Below are 19209 nucleotides of genomic sequence, written 5' to 3' on the forward strand. Positions count from 1 at the left end.
TCGGAGTTGGTTTAGGAATAGGCTCAGGAGTTGGCTCAGGAAGTGTCCAATTATTTTCATTGGTCAACATATTATTCAATAGAATTTCAGCTTCATCTGGTGTTCTTTCCCTGAAAACAGAACCAGCACAACTATCCAGGTAATATCTGGAAGCATCGGTTAGTCCATTATACAAGATATCAAGTACTTCATTTTTCTTAAGAGGATGATCAGGCAAAGCATTAAGTAATTGGAGAAGCCTCCCCCAAGCTTGTGGGAGACTCTCTTCTTCAATTTGCACAAAATTATATATTTCCCTTAAAGCAGCTTGTTTCTTATGAGCAGGGAAATATTTAGCAGAGAAGTAATAAATCATATCCTGGGGACTACGCACACAACCAGGATCAAGAGAATTAAACCATATCTTAGCATCACCCTTTAATGATAATGGAAATATTTTAAGGATATAAAAGTAGCGGGTTCTCTCATCATTAGTGAACAGGGTGGCTATATCATTTAATTTAGTGAGATGTGCCACAACAGTTTCAGATTCATAGCCATAAAAAGGATCAAATTCAACCAAAGTAATTATATCAGGATCAACAGAGAATTCATAATCCTTATCAGTAACAAAGATAGGTGAAGTAGCATAAGCAGGATCATATTTCATTCTAGCATTCAGAGTTTTTTGTTTAAGCTTAGCTAATAATTTCTTAAGATCACTTCTATCATTGCAAGCAAGAAAGTCTCTTTTAGTCTCTTCATCCATAACATAGCCCTCAGGCACAACAGGCAATTAATATTTATTGGGAGAGCCTTCATCATCACTTTCATCAATATTATCAGTTTCAATAATTTCATTCTCTCTAGCCCTAGCAAGTTGTTCATCAAGAAATTCACCAAGCGGCTTAGTAGTATCAAACATAGAAGTAGTTTCATCATAAGTATTATGCATAGCAGAAGTGGCATCATCAATAACATGCGACATATCAGAATTAATAGCAGAAGCAGGTTTAGGTGTCGCAAGCTTACTCAAAACAGAAGGTGAATCAAGTGCAGAGCTAGATGGCAGTTCCTTACCTCCCCTCGTAGTTGAGGGATAAATTTTTGTTTTCCCACCTTTCAAGTTCCTCATAGTGACCAGCAGATATAAATCCCAAGTGACTCAAAGAATAGAGCCATGCTCCCCGGCAACGGCGCCAGAAATAGTCTTGATAACCCACAAGTATAGGGGATCGCAACAGTTTTCGAGGGTAGAGTATTCAACCCAAATTTATTGATTCGACAGAAGGGGAGCCAAAGAATATTCTCAAGTATTAGCAACTGAGTTGTCAATTCAGCCACACCTGGATAACTTAATATCTGCAGCAAAGTATTTAGTAGCAAAGTAATATGGAAGTAACGGTAACGGTAGCAAAAGTAATATTTTGGGTTTTGTAGTGATTGTAACAGTAGCAACGGAAAAGTAAATAAGCGGAGAACAATATGTGAAAAGCTCGTAGGCATTGGATCGGTGATGGAGAATTATGCCGGATGCGGTTCATCATGTAACAATCATAACATAGGGTGACACAGAACTAGCTCTAATTCATCAATGTAATGTAGGCATGTATTCTGAATATAGTCATACGTGCTTATGGAAAAGAACTTGCATGACATCTTTTGTCCTACCCTCCCGTGGCAGCGGGGTCCTAATGGAAACTAAGGGATATTAAGGCCTCCTTTTAATAGAGTACCGGACCAAAGCATTAACACATAATGAATACATGAACTCCTCAAACTACTGTCATCACCGGGAGTGGTCTCGATTATTGTCACTTCGGGGTTGCCGGATCATAACACATAGTAGGTGACTATAGACTTGCAAGATAGGATCAAGAACTCACATATATTCATGAAAACATAATAGGTTCATATCTGAAATCAAGGCACTCGGGCCCTAGTGACAAGCATTAAGCATAGCAAAGTCATAGCAACATCAATCTCAGAACATAGTGGATACTAGGGATCAAACCCTAACAAAACTAACTCGATTACATGATAATCACATCCAACCCATCACCGTCCAGCAAGCCTACGATGGAATTACTCACGCACGGTGGTGAGCATCATGAAATTGGTGATGGAGGATGGTTGATGATGACGATGGCGACGGATTCCCCTCTTCGGAGCCCCAAACGGACTCCAGATCATCCCTCCCGAGATAGTTTAGGGCTTGGCGGTGGCTCCGTATCGTAAAATGTGATGAATCCTTCTCTCTGATTTTTTTCTCCCCGAACACGAATATATGGAGTTGGAGTTGAGGTCGGTGGAGCTCCAGGGGGCCCACGAGGCAGGGGGCGCGCCCAGGGGAGCAGGCACGCCCCCACCCTCGTGGACAGGTGGTGGGCCCCCCTGGCCTTGATTCTTTCGCCAATATTTTTAATATTTTCCCAAAATAAGCTCCGTGGAGTTTCAGGTCATTCCAAGAACTTTTGTTTCTGCACATAAATAGCACCATGGCAATTCTGCTGAAAACATCGTTAGTCCGGGTTAGTTCCATTCAAATCATGCAAGTTAGAGTCCAAAATAAGGGCAAAAGTGTTTGGAAAAGTAGATACGACGGAGACATATCAAGAGTGCAGATCAAGAAGCTGAAGAATGACAAGATCAGATTGGAGGCAGTTTGTCAGGGTGGTGGTTGCCCATGCGTGCTTATGGCTGGAAATGACAACATGACTGGAGGTTTTGTCATCAAGGCATACAATGGACTGCATAAGTGCCAGAAGAAGTGGAATTTAAAGGATATGACAGCAAAATTCCTGTGCAACTTTTTCATTGATGAGTTCAGAGATGACCAGAAGATGTCCATTGGAACATTTTCAAGGAAAATTACAAAGGAATTCAATGTTACTCCTAATAGATGGAAGCTTGCTAGGGCTAGGAAGCAAGCACTTAAGGAGATACATGGTGATGAGGAAGAGCAGTTCAACAGGCTATGGGATTATGGGCAAGAGCTAAGGAGCAAAAACCCTGGGTCTACATTCCTGCTAACAACTACACTTGTCAAAGATACAAAATTTCCAATGGGCAGAAAATGTTTGAAAACATTATATTGCACTGGTACGCATCGGTCCTAAACAAACGATCTAAAACCCCTTTCCGCGACGACATTTGGAACCATCGCCAAGGGAGTGTGGGCGATAGGGGGGTCCTTCCCACACGACCCAGAAATCGTGGGGGATAGGCCCTCGTGGGACCCAGGCTGGGGCCGTGTGCGATCGGGCGAGGCATGGAAACCCAATCATTTCCGTAGGTATGTACATCCCACACGGTGAATCCCAGAAATCATTTCCGTAGGTATGTACATCCCACACGGTGAATCCCAGAAATCATTTCCGTAGGTATGTACATCCCACACAGTGAATCCCAGAAATCATTTCCGTAGGTATGTTCATCCCACATGGTGAACCCCAGAAATCATTTCCGTAGGTATGTACATCCCACACGGTGAATCCCAAAAAATCATTTCCGTAGGTATGTACATCCCACACAGTTCTTTGTGTGGAAACGTGTGTGCAAGGTGGCCTAACGCAAACAGTTCGCTGCCGGAAGCCGTGTGTGATTGTTAGTTGATCGAACACGCCTACTTTTTAGAAACCGTGCGGGTTGTTTGAGTTCATCGCCCACGGTGCTGTCTGAGTAACCGTTTGCAATAGAAAACCCCAATAAGCAGGGTAATTAGCCTATTATTGTTAATCCATGTACTAATCAAACTAATATTTCTTATAAAACACGCCAGATATTTCATATTCGTATAAAAGCAACCTGGATTTCATAATCGAATTACATCAGATAGCATCGGCACTCAGTTACGCCATTACACAACAGCACCAAGTTTCACATGCAGCATCAAAAACCTTTGGAAAGTAGCATCATACACGGTAAATAGACAGATGAATCTCATCTGGGAAACTGCAGAAGCGGAAGGCAAATATTGAGCCTTCAGTGATGTTGAATGTTCTCGCAACTTTAGGCCAGTGGCTATGGATAATTGCCCGCCCAACCTTCGTCCTCTTCAGCAAGACTTCAATATTGTACCGTGGGTGTTGAATGAATACCTTCCTCGCCTCTTGACCATGCAGGTGGTTTGAGAGGTAATCATCGGTGAACTGCTTTGAAAAGTACTGAAACAAAGCTATGCATAAATCGTTGTTGTAAATTTTGAAATGGTGCAAGGGGTAAAAACAAGGTAAAAGAGTTGGTACCATCCTATAGTTGACTGATGTCTTCTTCATTGTGCAAACAAAGATCTTGCTGTTATTCGTCGCAAGTTTCTTCATCCTAACAATCTTTCTGAGTTTCTTGACTTGACTGATATTCATGGACATCTCATTTCCCCATATGCAAAATGGGTCGAACAGTGGGTCTAAGCCTATGACAGCAGGACCTACATGTTCAAGACCAAATTGTAAGAAACCTAAATATTAGAATGATTCCTGCAACTGCACAATAATGTGCTATTAGCCAAAGGACCCTGCTTGAACAAACCTCGATGATAAACCGCAGTGTCTCCCATTGTTTCCATGCAACACACATAAGGAAGATCTTGATCAGGTTAACTGACAGTTGCCATACTATCAGTAGAATATGTATTGAGTATAGCCAAATTCGATTGGTGTCACATGCATAACAATACAAAATTGTACCCACAACAAATGAAAATCACATTGCAGAACTGAACCAAACAGTTAAATGGACAACAGACCAAATGAACCAAATAGTTAACTGAGCACGATATTGCAGAATAGAAACATGTACTAGAAGATAAGATAGTTAACAAAACAAAGAAAGCTTGAGAACAGTACTACAAAATGTAGCAATTGTTGGACCAAAGTGTTAACTGAACATTACATTTCAGAGGAAAACTATTAACTAAACATCAGATTGCATATTAACATTACAGAGGACAAATCACTAGAAGGCACTGGCGGTGGCCTCGAGAAAACATTACGAACTGTATTTTAAAGTAGACAAACGCGCGGCGGTGTCGACGGTGGCCTCGAAGACGAGGTGCTCCTCCAAGATCTGGCGGTCGACACGCATGTCAACCATAGTGACCTCGTTCGCGCATGCGGCTGCATGCTACTCAGCTCCACGTTATACTGCGTGTAAAATGGCTGTGGGCGGCGCTTAATTGGAGGAGGGGGGCAGTGATTTCGATGGAAGGTGTCGCTCCGTCAGTCGGGGCATGTGGGATGGGAAAGGAGGAGGATGGTGTGGGTGGGGTGTGGATTACCTGACCATACCGACGAGGCCACGCAGCAAGAAGAAGGGTCGGCGGCGAGGAGGCCGCGCAACAATAAGAAGGGTCGCCGGCGAGGAGGCGGCGCTGCAAGAAGAAGGGTCGTCGGCGAGGAGGCGGCGCTGCAAGAAGAAGGGTAGCCGGCGAGAAGGCGGCGCTGCAAGAAGAAGGGTCGCCGGCGAGGAGGCTGAGCTGCCAGTAAGTAGCAGTGAAGGTTTGAACTTGGAAAGCGAGGAGGAACAGTGGAAGTGTGGCTTTTGGTAGGAGGGAGGGGCGGGGAGATAGATATTTCCGCGGTGGCAATTTTTTTTCACTCGGTGCCTGATAACCCACAAGTATAGGGGATCAATTGTAGCCTCTTTCGATAAGTAAGAGTGTCGAACCCAACGAGGAGCTAAAGGTAGAACAAATATTCCCTCAAGTTCTATCGACCACCGATACAACTCTACGCATGCTTAACATTCGCTTTACCTAGAACAAGTATGAAACTAGAAGTACTTTGTAGGTGTTTTTGGATAGGTTTGCAAGATAATAAAGAGCGCGTAAATAAAAAGTAGGTGCTGTTTAGAAGAAGACACAACTAAGTTAGTTTTAGTAGAGAGCTTTTTGTCACGAGAAAGTTATTTGTCCCTAGGCAATCGATAACTAGACCGGTAATCACTATTGCGATTTTATTTGAGGGAGAGGCATAAGCTAACATACTTTCTCTACTTGGATCATATGCACTTATGATTGGAACTCTAGCAAGCATCCGCAACTACTAAAGATCATTAAGGTAAAACCCAACCATAGCATTAAAGTATCAAGTCCTCTTTATTCCCATACGCAAATAATCTACTTACTCTGGTATATGCTTCTGTCACTCACGCCACCCACCATAAGCAAATCATGAACATATTGCAAACCCTAAAGTGGGGATCCCTCACGCTTGCGCAACACAAAGAGCACCATAGGACAGCACCAATAATAAAACATGCAACTCAAACCAATCACGATCATCAATTAACCCATAGGACAAAATGGATCTACTCAAACATCATAGGATAGCCATACATCATTGGGAAATAATATATAGCGTTGAGCACCATGTTTAAGTAGAGATTACAATGGGTAAAAGAGGGGTTACACCGCTGCATAGAGGGGGGAAGAGTTGGTGATGATGGCGGTGAAGTTGTTGGTGAAGATTGCGGTGATGATGATGGCTGAGGGAGTCCTGGATTAGGGGGTCCTCGGACAGCCGGACTATATACTTTGGCCGGACCGTTGGACTATGAAGATACAAGATTGAAGACTTCATCCCGTGTCCGGATGGGACTCTCCATTGCGTGGAAGGCAAGCTTGGCAATTCAGATATGTAGATCTCCTCCCTTGTAACCGACTCTGTGTAAACCCTAGCCCCCTCCGGTGTCTATATAAACCGGAGGGTTTAGTCCGTAGGACAACAACAATCATAATCATAGGCTAGCTTCTAGGGTTTAGCCTCTACGATCTCATGGTAGATCAACTCTTGTAATACTGATATCATCAAGATCAATCAAGGAGGAAGTAGGGTATTACCTCCATCGAGAGGGCCCGAACCTGGGTAAACATTGTGTCCCCCGCCTCCTGTTACCATCCACCTTAGACGCACAGTTCGGGACCCCCTACCCGAGATCCGCCGGTTTTGACATCGACATTGGTGCTTTCATTGAGAGTTCCAATGTGCCGTCACGATAAGGCTTGATGGATAGTCTTGTTGTCAAGGACAACATTACCTCGGGGGGAGCCCTGGCTGTAGGCCAAACTCTCCGAATAGGCGGCTTCGTCATGAGCGCCCGTTTGGCCGTCGCGCCGATGATGACTTCTCGGGTCATCGAAAACAGCCTCCATGCCGGCTCGGGATTCGCCGAGCAGATGGATCCAATGGAGATCTCTTCCTTGAACGAGCTCTTGGATCGCATCGCCGCCCTGGGAGTCGCTACGGACTATGATCGGATCGGGCTTAAACCCGACCAAAGGGAGATTAACTCTCTGCCGGTCACCCATCGGATAGCGGTGGCGGAGGAGCAACGCAGCGATTCTTCCTCTATCTTGAGGACGAACTATGTCCGGATTCCCGAGCTCTCCGAGCCGGATACCCGTCTACGGGAGGACATGGCCCAAGCTTTGAACCTAGAATCAGACAGCGGGCCAGAAAAATTGGGCAACATCCCGGAGCCCGAACTACCAAGCTCGGAAACTCCTCTGCCCCTGGGTCTCAGATTGGGTTAGGGTTTGGACCTAAATCTACCCACCCACCCAGACATAAGTGATCTTTCCCTCATTAGACAAGAGCCCCAAGAGACAGTACATCACTATTGGGCTAGATTCCTCCTTGTAATGAGCAAGGTTAAGGACTGTCGCGAGGAAGACGCAATTTCATTCTTTTGCACACTTCGCTGACTTGGCGGCCATAGTACGGAAGTACTGTGCGATGGAAAGCGCCTGGAAAACCCAAGCAAAATTCTGGGATCCTCCGGCTCTCACTAAACCACCCGTCCGAACTAAAAGGGTGTACTCTCGTAAGTCACCCGATCTAATTACAAAGAAACCAAAGGCCACTACAGGGCGCGGAACTGTATTGGAGGGACGGCTCAATGGGCCATGCAAAATTCACAGTACACCGGATACCATGCCAACACACAACCTTAGAGCATGTTGGATACTCCGGCAGGTGGCCAAGAGCGGCGAGGATCTCCTCATCAACAATACCACAGAGCATCATCCCGTGGAAAATAACAATATAATATTGACAGTCTTCGAGACTTTCGCCTCAAATAATAGGCGCAAGCGAGCACTCCACAGCCTCGCCGAAGTCTGCCACGTTGCAGCAATAAATCCATGGAACGATACGGCCATAACCTTCAATGCCAGTGACGAACCTCAATTCCGAACAGTCCGAGCACCTGCCGCTTTGGTCCTTAGTCCGATTGTGGACGGCTTCTGGCTTACTAAAGTGCTCATGGACGGTGGCAGCAAATTAAACCTCATCTACGAGGAGACTCTTAGCAAAATGGAAATAGGCAAGAGCCGCATTGAGCAAAGCAGCACGACCTTCAGAGGAATCATCCCTAGTCGGGAGGCACGATGTGCGGGAAAAATCACACTAGATGTGGTATTCGGCACGCCGGAGAATTATAGGTCCGAAGAAATCACATTCCAAGTGGCCCCGTTCAGTAGCAGATACCACGCCCTTTTAGGGCGGGAGGCATTCACGATCTTCCAAGCTATACCCCATTACGGGTACATGAAGCTCAAGATGCCCGGGCCCAATGGAATCATCACTCTAGCCAGTGATCCGGACATAGCACTCCGCGCCAAAAATAAAACCGCCGCACTGGCCCTCGAGGCGTTATCCGAAGCCCTCGCGGCCGAAGAACTAATTGCGCTGCGCTCCACAGTGGACAGGGACGACGTGATAGTCGACAAAATACCCAAGTCCACCTCTTTTAAACCAGCGGACGAAATAGTCAAATTCCAGGTCCACCCAACGGACCCTACAAAAACAGCATCCATCGGGGCACAGCTGAACCCCACAACAGACGCCGCATTGCGGGAGTTCTTGCGCGAGAATTGGGACATCTTCGCCTAGCATGCTTCAGACATGCCAGGAATCCCACGCAGGCTGGCCGAGCATAGCCTAAACATTCTAAAGGGATACAAGCCGGTCAAGCAGACTCTTCGGCGTTTCTCAGAGCCGAAGCGGCAAACCATGGGAGAGGAGCTAGCCAAGTTACTCGAGGCCGGATTCATTAGAGAAATAAAACATCCGGACTGGATAGCAAACCTGGTAATGGTACCAAAGAAGGACAAATCCTGGCGCCTATGTGTCGATTTCAAGGACCTTAACAAGGCTTGCCCCAAGGATCCCTTCCCCCTCCCCCGCATGGATCAAATTATCGACGCTACCGCAGGACACGACTCATTGTGTTTCCTCGACGCATACTCCGGATACCATCAAATCAAGATGGCGGAGTCCGATCAAGCCGCAACGGCATTCATCACTCCATACGGCCCCTTCTGTTTTAACACCATGCCTTTCAGGCTCAAAAACGCCGGTGCAGCCTATCAACGCATGATTCAGACATGCCTGGAAACACAAATCGGCAAAACAGTGGAGGCATACGTAGACGATGTGGTCATTAAAACCAGACATGTCGAATCCTTAATAGACGACTTGAGGCTCACGTTCGACAATCTCCGAACATATGACATCAAGCTCAATCCGGAAAAATGCGTTTTCGGCGTGCCCGCCGGAAAGCTCTTGGGCTTCATCGTTTCCTATAGAGGAATTGAAGTAAATCCGGCTAAAATCCGAGCTCTGTCACAGTTGGCTATCCCAATAGACCTCAAGCAAATACAGAAACTAACTGGATTCATGGCTGCCTTAAGCCTCTTTATCTCCCGATTGGGAGAAAAGGCACTACCTCTTTATCGCCTTCTTCGACGCATCGAACACTTCGAGTGGACGGATGCGGCCACGGCCGGATTAGAAGAAATAAAAGCCGTCTTGGCCAGCAACCCAATCTTGGCTGCGCCAAATATTGGCGAACCAATGCTGTTATATATAGCGGCAACACACCAAGTTGTAAGCGCAGTGCTCGTCGTCGAACGAGAGACGGACGGACATAAGTTCCCGCTTCAAAAGCCGGTATACTACGTACCCACTGTCCTCACTCCATGCAAATCACGGTACCCACATTATCAAAAGATAGCATATGCGGTCTTCATGGCATCCCGGAAACTACGACACTACTTTCAAGAGTGTTCAATTACGGTGGCTTCTGAAGTACCACTCAACGACATACTCCCTCCATTCCTAAATATAAGTATTTGTAGAGATTTCACTAGGTGGACTACATATAGAGCAAAATGAATGAATCTACACTTAAAATGCATCTATATACATCCGTATGTGGTTCATAGTGAAATCTCTACAAAGACTTATATTTAGAAACGGAGGGAGTAATAAATAACTGCAATGCCACGGGCCGGATTGCTAACTGGGCTATTGAGCTCCTCCCGTTCGACATAACATACAAACCACGGTGAGCCATTAAGTCGCAAGTACTGGCTGATTTCGTCGCCGAATGGACAGAAGCCGAACTCCCTAAAGAGTACGGCGCGTACTCCAATTGGATCATGCACTTTGACGGCTCTAAGATGCTGGCTGGTCTGGGGGCTGGCGTCGTCCTGACCTCCCCCACCGGAGATACAGTCCAATACGTACTCCAAATATTATACACAGACTCCAACAATGCAGCAGAATATGAGGCCCTGTTGCATGGTCTCCGGATGGCAGTCTCCATGGGCATTCAACGCCTAGAGGTGCGTGGGGATTCGAACCTCGCAATATCTCAAATAAATAGAGACTTTCACGCCAAGGACCCAAAAATGGCGGCTTAGCGCAACGCCGTCCTCAAAATGTCAGCTCGGTTCGAGGGGCTCGAATTCCACCATGTGGTCTGAGAAAACAATCAAGCGGCGGATATCCTCGCCCACATCGGTGCTAAGCGCGACCCGGTCCCACCTAATATCTTCTTGGAAAGGCTGTTTAAGCCATCCGCAGTGTGGGAAGGGGAGACCGGCAACAACAGTCCGGATCCAGCCACAACGCCCGATCCTGAACACTCTGACGTAATCGGAGGCTCTGCCACCGAAATGACACCTTCGGCCCACGTGATTATGGCTGTCATCGCCCCGTGGACAGAACCCTTCTTGGCCTACCTAACTAGGCAAGAACTCCCTGAGGACCCAAACGAGGCACGTTGCATTGTGCGGCGGTCTAAAGCCTACAAGGTCCACGAGGGAGAGCTTTATAAGAAAAGCGTTACCGGAGTACTTCAAAGGTGCATCTCTGAAGAGGAAGACGGCAACTTTTGGCGGAAATTCATGCTGGACTCGGCGGCCACCACGCTGCAGCTCGGGTCCTTGTAAGGAAGGCCTTCCGTACAGGTTTTTACTGGCCGACGGCCCGAGCAGACGCACAGGACCTCGTCCAACATTGCGTCGGTTGCCAGCTTTTCGCAAACCAAAGCCATCTGCCACCTACCGCTCTCCGAACAATCCCCATTACCTGGCCCTTTGCGGTCTGGGGGCTTGATATGGTCGGACCCTTAAAGGCGGAAGCCATAAGAAAAAGTACCTATTGGTCATGGTGGATAAATTCACCAAATGGATAGAAGCCAAACCAGTTAAAACGGTCGAGTCCGGACCAGTGATAGACTTCATATCCGGGGTTGTACACCGTTACGGCGTCCCCCACAACATCATCACCGATAATGGCTCGAACTTCACAACTGACGAGGTAAAAACTTGGTGCGGCAACATGGGCATTAAGCTCGATTATGCCTCCGTCTATCACCCCCAAACCAATGGTCAAGTCGAACGAGAAAATGGTCTTATTATAAGCGGCATTAAACCCAGACTAGTGCGATCCTTGAAGGAATCAGATATGCACTGGGTTGAGGAGCTCGAGTCCGTACTATGGGGGCTGCGGACCACGCCGAATCGCACTACCGGACACACACCTTTTTTATGGTGTACAGCGCAGAGGCGGTACTGCCCTGCGACATCATTCATGACTCACCTCGAGTGCGCATGTACGAAGAGAAAGAAGCCGAGTTTGATCGGCAGGATAGTTTAGATGCCCTGGAGGAGGAGCGTGACGTTGCAAAAGCCCGCTCCGCATTCTATCAGCAACAGGCTCGACGGTATCAAAGCAGAGAAGTACGGGCCAAAACTTATAACATTGGCGAACTCGTTCTACGCCTACCAGAGAAGAAAAAGGACAAGCTCAAGACCAAATGGGAAGGTCCCTTCATCATCGATAAAGTTCTCACCGGTGGAGCGTACCGTCTGCGTGATGCATCGGACAATCGACTCGAGCCAAATCCATGGAACGCGGCCAGACTCCGAAGATTCTACGCCTAGTGCCAGACTCTGTGTTCGTCTCCTTACCTCCGCCCCTTTTTTATATATATTCGCTATCTGTCTTTCTTTCTTTCTTTCTTTCTTCCCTTTTTCTTCATGGCCTTAAAAGCTTAAAGTGTGTCTTGACTACACAATCTTGACGCGCCGTGCGTGCTCATTATACCTGGGGGCTTCTTACACAGAAGCTTAATATAATTATACTCCGGGCTTTATGCCCCTTGCACATGTGTTACTTTTCTATAGGTACCTTTTCTTCGCCATTATATGCATCGATATGACTTAAGTTTTGGCCAAGCTGGGTTGCCTGGCTCTTGGGTTTATGCCCTACGTTCCCGTTAATTCGGCTAGGGCATAAGGGGAGCACCTCTGCGATTGTTACTGCCGGGTCAGCCGGATGTGTACCTCAGACTGGGTGAAGCCGAAAGCTAGCGTTCTTAAGGGAATATTCGGTCGGTGAACAAAAGATGACTTTTACTTATTGCAATACATGCCCCCAGATGTTTATATCCTGCGTCTCTTTTCGCAGTTCGGACATGCACATTAATGCATGCGTACCCAGGGAAAGGAACCCTTAACGGAACTATTCTCCTTGGAAGATGTTTCTTACTATCCATGTAATATAACATAGCTAGTTGGGTACTTGTCTGTTCAAGCACTTATGACCCCCTACGCCTGGTTTCCACGCGTACCCCGGTTTTTACATAACTGAGCGGGTATTCGGATACACTCCGGACTGTCGGGTCCGGAGGTCGAAGCGAAAAGGTCCGCCATGACAAATGATTTACAATCCGGCTAGGGACAAAATATGTCATTTGAAGTACACAGTCACTTAGACTGACTAAATTCTTCTTCTACCATCCAATAGGCTGTCTAGCCTACAATCCTGTTGGGAATACTTTGCGGCTAATTTTACCTGGTCATACACCAGACTAACGGGGATCTCTTTCCCATCAAACCCCACAGGCCCGACCTCGGCCATGTGGTTCGGGTCAGCCTTGGTATATCGCGTCTTCACCATGGCCCAGGCTTCCCTCGCGCCTTGTCGGCAGGCCGATATCTTCCATAATCGGAAGCGCCGCCGTGCTCCCTTGAGCATCTCTACGAGCTCCCTCATGCCTCCTGGCAGGGAGGCGGATGGCCACAAGGCCTGGGCAATGCCCTGCATCCCCTGCCGAACTTGTTCGTGTAGTTGTGAGAGCTCTTGCAGAAGATCGCCCGCAGATCCGGACATCTCCTCTTCGGGACGACCTGTCAGCATACCTACAGATATATCTCTGTTAGCCGTTTTCTTCGCCGAACTCTATAAAAGTTCGTTCAAGCACTTACTAAAAATGCCGCGTCGAAGCCTCTTATTCTCCTTTACAGAGTCAGCGAGCTGGGCCGAACATCTTTCAGTTCAACGCCCAGCCGGGTATTGGCATCTTGGAGATCGTTTTTCTCCCGCCTAACCCGCGTAAGCACGCGCTCGCCAGCCTCTAGCTGTCGTTGAGCATGTTGCTCATCCCCTCGAACGATCTTCGGATTCACTCCGGGATTATCTGCAGAATCTCTTGTTAGATTTGCATGCATGCCGCATACTAACCGGTACATGTCATTCTTTTTGATAAAAACAAGTGTTACCAGATGGGGCCTTCTCGGACTCCTTCATTGCGGCAACTGCGACCCGTAGCTGGGCTTTGCACTCCTCCAGCTCTTGAGACAACTGGGTATTCTTCTTCGTAAGAACCCACGCACATCATGATCCTTAAATCAGTTGTGTCAACTGTTTCAAGTCTCAGGGGCTACTGATATACATAATTATCAGATTTTCTTACCCGTATATCCTTTACATACTGGTCCGTGGCTCTGGCAAGGCCATTTTGAGCAGCTCGGATGTACGCGTCTCCTGAGTTGAAGGCATCGAACGCCTCTTCAGAGAAACCAGGGTCGCGGAGTACGGCCCGACGACGCCTGTGATTCATGGCACTCTCCACTTTGGAATTCGTAGCGGACAGCCTATCCGCATCCTCTGTAGGAGGAACATCCGACGTTGTCCCCATGTTAGCATCTGCCTCTAAGTCCGGCTCTGGAGTCCGGCTGATGGAGGCATGGCCGGCAGGCTCTCCGAACACGGTCCGGCGAGCGTTTTTCCTGCCAGGAACCATGGACGTTATTATATTTTAAAGACGACAACCACGGAGCAGGGTTTTTTCATACCTCTGTGACGGCGTCTCAGTCCTGACAGCCTTCCTTTTAAGCCTACCCGGCTTCGATGCCCCTTGTTGATGAGACACCACGGATTTGGCATGGCGCCCCGAGGGCCTTCCCTGTAAGACGCAATACTTGTGCGGTGGGTAAGGTGCAAAGAAGGGATCCTTCTCAGAAGTTATGACTCCGGTTTTACTTACATGCGATGCAGGGAGCAGGCCAGGATAATCGGCTATGATGGCCGCCAAGGCACCGTCGCAGCTTAACTGATAGAACGTCCTGTCGACGAGCTCCACAAATTTGTCCGGATCTTCTTCGAGTCCGGGGTCAAGGGCCCGGTCAGGGTCCTCTGGCTGTGGGGACGGGTTGTGGACCTCCCTCAAAGCTTTTCGCAGTTCCTGCTATGAAATAGCAAGGTAAATATTTATGATGAAGGATGCGGGAAGGTCTGGAGTAAAAGGTAGCAGCTCACCCAATTTGGGGGGTTGTACGTGGAGAAGCCATCCCGTGGCTTAATGCGGATGAACTCCTCTTCCTCTCCTTTGTACAAATCAGACAGTATTTTCGCTAGAGCAGCGGCGAAGTCCGGACCTTTACGGCCACAGTGGGTGGAATCGTCTTCTCCATTGAAGTTCCACATGGGTTTCCCCCGATACTGAAGCGGTTGCACCCCCCGCATTATACATATTGACATAACCTCGACTATTGTCAGTCCTGATTTGGCTAGCGTTTTTATCCTGCCCATCAGGTAAAGGACCTCTCTGTTATCTTCCTCCTGGGGGCTCCGAGGGCGCCAGTTGTGGTGTTTCTTCAAAGGGGCATTATCAAACTCAGGAAGGCCCATCCGAATAGGGTCCGGAAGGGGGACGTCCTCCATATAAAACCACTCCGAAGGCCAGTCTCAGATGTCTTCTTCGAAGTACCGGACAGGTATCCGGTCCCGGTGATGCGCCATATTTCGGCTCCGCCCACTTGATATATTGACCCCTCCTGTGTACGGGGTACGAGGCAGAATAGCCTCTTCCATAGCTCAAAATGAGCTTCGCAGCCCAGAAACAGATTGCAAAGAGTGACGTAGCCAGCGATGTGTAATATGGAGGCGGGAGTGAAGTTATGCAACTGGAGGCCATAGAACTCCAGGAGCCTGCGAAGGAACAGATGGATTGGAAATCCGAGTCCCCTCAATAAGTAAGGGACAAGGCATACCCGCTCCCCCCTGGATGGGTTAGGAAAGCTCTCCGCTTGCTCCCCGCCATTATAAGTGGCTAGTCCGGCTCGGACGGGGACCATATACGTAGGAGGGAGAAACCCCTAGGTCTGCAACTCTACTAATTGGCTGTAAGGGACGGAACACTTCTCCCAATTACCTGGCTTAGTGCTACGGGAGCGAGAAGAGGAGCTGCGATGGCCGGCCATGATGGGATGGTATTTTCCGGGCACGCTCTGAGGGATACTCCTATGGGAGGATGGTGTGATCTAGATATGAGGATCCCCGTCTCTTTAAATAGATGATTTACTTACATGGTTAGGGTGGCAAATGTAAAAATGCCCCGACTTCTCGCATTCGCTCGACACGTGGAGATAGCCATTATTAAAGCACAAAAGCCGAGGAGTGCAACATTCATGGGAAGCCGGACACAACTCGTTACGACAGGTACTCGGGATTTGGAGAAGAACCCGCCTTGCAATGCCGAAGACAATCTGCGCGCCGGACTCATCGTCATTGAAGCCTGGTTCAGGGGCTACTGAGGGAGTCCTGGATTAGGGGGTCCTCGGACAGCCGGACTATATACTTTGGCCGGACTGTTGGACTATGAAGATAAAAGATTGAAGACTTCGTCCCGTGTCCGGATGGGACTCTCCGTTGCGTGGAAGGCAAGCTTGGCAATTCGGATATTTAGATATCATCCCTTGTAACCGACTCTGTGTAAACCCTAGCCCCCTCCGGTGTCTATATAAACCAGAGGGTTCAGTCCATAGGACAACAACAATCATAATCATAGGCTAGCTTCTAGGGTTTAGCCTCTACGATCTCGTGGTAGATCAACTCTTGTAATACTCATATCATCAAGATCAATCAAGCAGGAAGTAGGGTATTACCTCCATCGAGAGGGCCCGAACATGGGTAAACATTGTGTCCCCCGCCTCCTGTTACCATCCGCCTTAGACGCATAGTTCGGGACCCCTACCCGAGATACGCCGGTTTTGACACCGACAATGGCCCCCGGTGGCACTCCGGCGCCACCGGAAGCAAGGGGGAGAGAGCCCCCCTCCTCCTTCTTCCTTGACCTCCTCCCTAGATGGGAGAAGGGTTTCCCCTCTGGTCCTTGGTCTCCATGGCATGGGAGGGGCGAGAGCCCCTCCGAGATTGGATCTGTCACTCTTTCCCTCTCTGTTTCTGCGTTCTCTCGTTCTTCCCTTTCACCGTTTCTTATATATCCGGAGATCCGTAACTCCGATTGGATTGAAACCTTCGCCAAGATTTTTTCCCGAAAATTAGCTTTCTTGTGGCCAAAGAAGAGCAGCAACCGCCTTACGGGGGGCCCACGAGGGTTAGGGGTGCGCCCAGGGGGGCAGGCGCGCCCCCCTGCCTCGTGGCCCCCTCGGGCACCGTCTCGCGTTCATTCTTCTTCCCATATTTCACAAATATTCCAAAAATATTCTTCGTCCATTTTTATCCCGTTTGGACTCCGTTTGATATGGGTTTTATGTGAAACATAAAACATGCAACAAACAGGAACTGGCACTGGGCACTGGATCAATATGTTAGTCCCAAAAATAGTATAAAAAGTTGCCAAAAGTATATGAAAGTTGTATAATATTGGCATGGAACAATCAAAAATTATAGATACGACGGAGACGTATCAGCATCCCCAAGCTTAATTCCTGCTCGTCCTCGAGTAGGTAAATGATAAAGAAGATAATTTTTGATGTGGAATGCTACCTAGCATAATCTTGATGATGTAATCTAATCATGGCATGAATATTAAGACACGGGTGATTCAAAGCAATAGTCTATCATTTGACATTAAGACAATAATACTTCAAGCATACTAATAAAGCAATCATGTCTTTTCAAAATAACATGGCCAAAGAAAGTTATCCCTACAAAATCATATGGTCTGGCTATGCTCCATCTTCACCACACAAAATATTCAAATCATGCACAACCCCGATGACAAGCCAAGCAATTGTTTCATACTTTTTACGTTCTCAAACCTTTTCAACTTTCACGCAATACATGAGCGTGAGCCATGGATATAGCACTATAGGTGGAATAGAATATGATGGTGGAGGTTGTGTGGTGAAGACAAAAAAGAAGAAAGTCCCACACCGACGCGGCTAATCAATGGGCTATGGAGATGCCCATCAATTGGTGTGAATGTGAGGAGTAGGGATTGCCATGCAACGGATGCACTAGGAGCTATAAGTGTATGAAAGCTCAAACTGGAAACTAAGTGGGTGTGCATCCAACTTGCTTGCTCATGAAGACCTCGGGCATTTGCGGAAGCCCATCATCGGAATATACAAGCCAAGTTCTATAATGAAAATTCCCACTAGTATATGAAAGTGATAACTCAAGAGACTCTCTATATGAAGAACATGGTGCTACTCTGAAGCACAAGTGTGGTAAAAGGATAGTAACATTGCCCCTTCTCTCTCTTTTCTCTCATTTTTTTAGTGGGCTTCTTTGGCCTCATTTTTTTATTTGGGCTTCTTTGGCCTCTTTTATTTTCTATAAAGTCCGGAGTCTCATCCCGACTTGTGGGGGAATCATAGTCTCCATCATCCTTTCCTCACTGGGGCAATGCTCTAATAATGATGATCATCACACTTTTATTTACTTACAACTCAATATTACAACTCGATATCTAGAACAAAGATATGACTCTATATGAATGCCTCTGGCAGTGTACGAGGATGTGCAATGATCTGGCGTAGCAAAGATATCAAAAAACGGACAAGCCATGAAAATATCATGCTAGCTGTCTTACGATCATGCAAAGCAATATGACAATGAATGCTCAAGTCATGTATATGATGATGATGGAAGTTGCATGGCAATATATCTCGGAATGGCTATGGAAATGCCATAATAGGTAGGTATGGTGGCTGTTTTGAGGAAGATATAAGGAAGCTTATGTGTGATAGAGTGTATCGTATCACGGGGTTTGGATGCACCGGCGAAGTTTGCACCAACTCTCGAGGTGAGAAAGGGAAATGCACGGTACCGAAGAGGCTAGCAATGATGGAAGGGTGAGAGTGTGTATAATCCATGGACTCAACATTAGTCATAAAGAACTCACATACTTATTGCAAAAATCTATTAGTCATTGAAACAAAGTACTACGCGCATGCTCCTAGGGGGATACATTGGTAGGAAAAGACCATCGCTCGTCCCCGACCGCCACTCATAAGGAAGACAATCAATAAATAAATCATGCTCCGACTTCATCACATAACGGTTCACCATACGTGCATGCTACGGGAATCACAAACTTCAACACAAGTATTTCTACAATCCACAACTACCCACTAGCATGACTCTAATATCACCATCTTTATATCGCAAAACTATTGCAAGGAATCAAACATATCATATTCAGTGATCTACAAGTTTTATGTAGGATTTTATGACTAACCATGTGAATGACCAATTCCTGTCAACTCTCTAAATAGATATAAGTGAAGCAAGAGAGTTTAATTCTTTCTACAAAAGATATGCCCACTCTCTAACAAATATAAGTGAAGCAAAATAGCATTTTACAAATGGCAGTTTTCTATGTGAAGAGAAACATGCAATCCAA

At 47.1% G+C, this 19209-nt stretch overlaps 1 protein-coding gene across 1 annotated transcript in view; it reads left to right on the top strand.

The window, feature by feature from the left end:
• The first annotated feature begins 2675 nt into the window (after window positions 1-2675).
• Window positions 2676-19209, top strand: part of LOC141026953 (uncharacterized) — a 30834-nt gene continuing 14300 nt past the window's right edge. The window contains exon 1 of the mRNA XM_073503849.1: window positions 2676-3081. Coding sequence (XP_073359950.1) covers window positions 2676-3081 — 406 coding nt within the window. The remainder of the gene's footprint in view (window positions 3082-19209) is intronic.

The sequence above is a fragment of the Aegilops tauschii genome, chromosome 7 (genome assembly GCF_002575655.3).
Source record: "Aegilops tauschii subsp. strangulata cultivar AL8/78 chromosome 7, Aet v6.0, whole genome shotgun sequence".
Classification (NCBI taxonomy): domain Eukaryota; kingdom Viridiplantae; phylum Streptophyta; class Magnoliopsida; order Poales; family Poaceae; genus Aegilops; species Aegilops tauschii.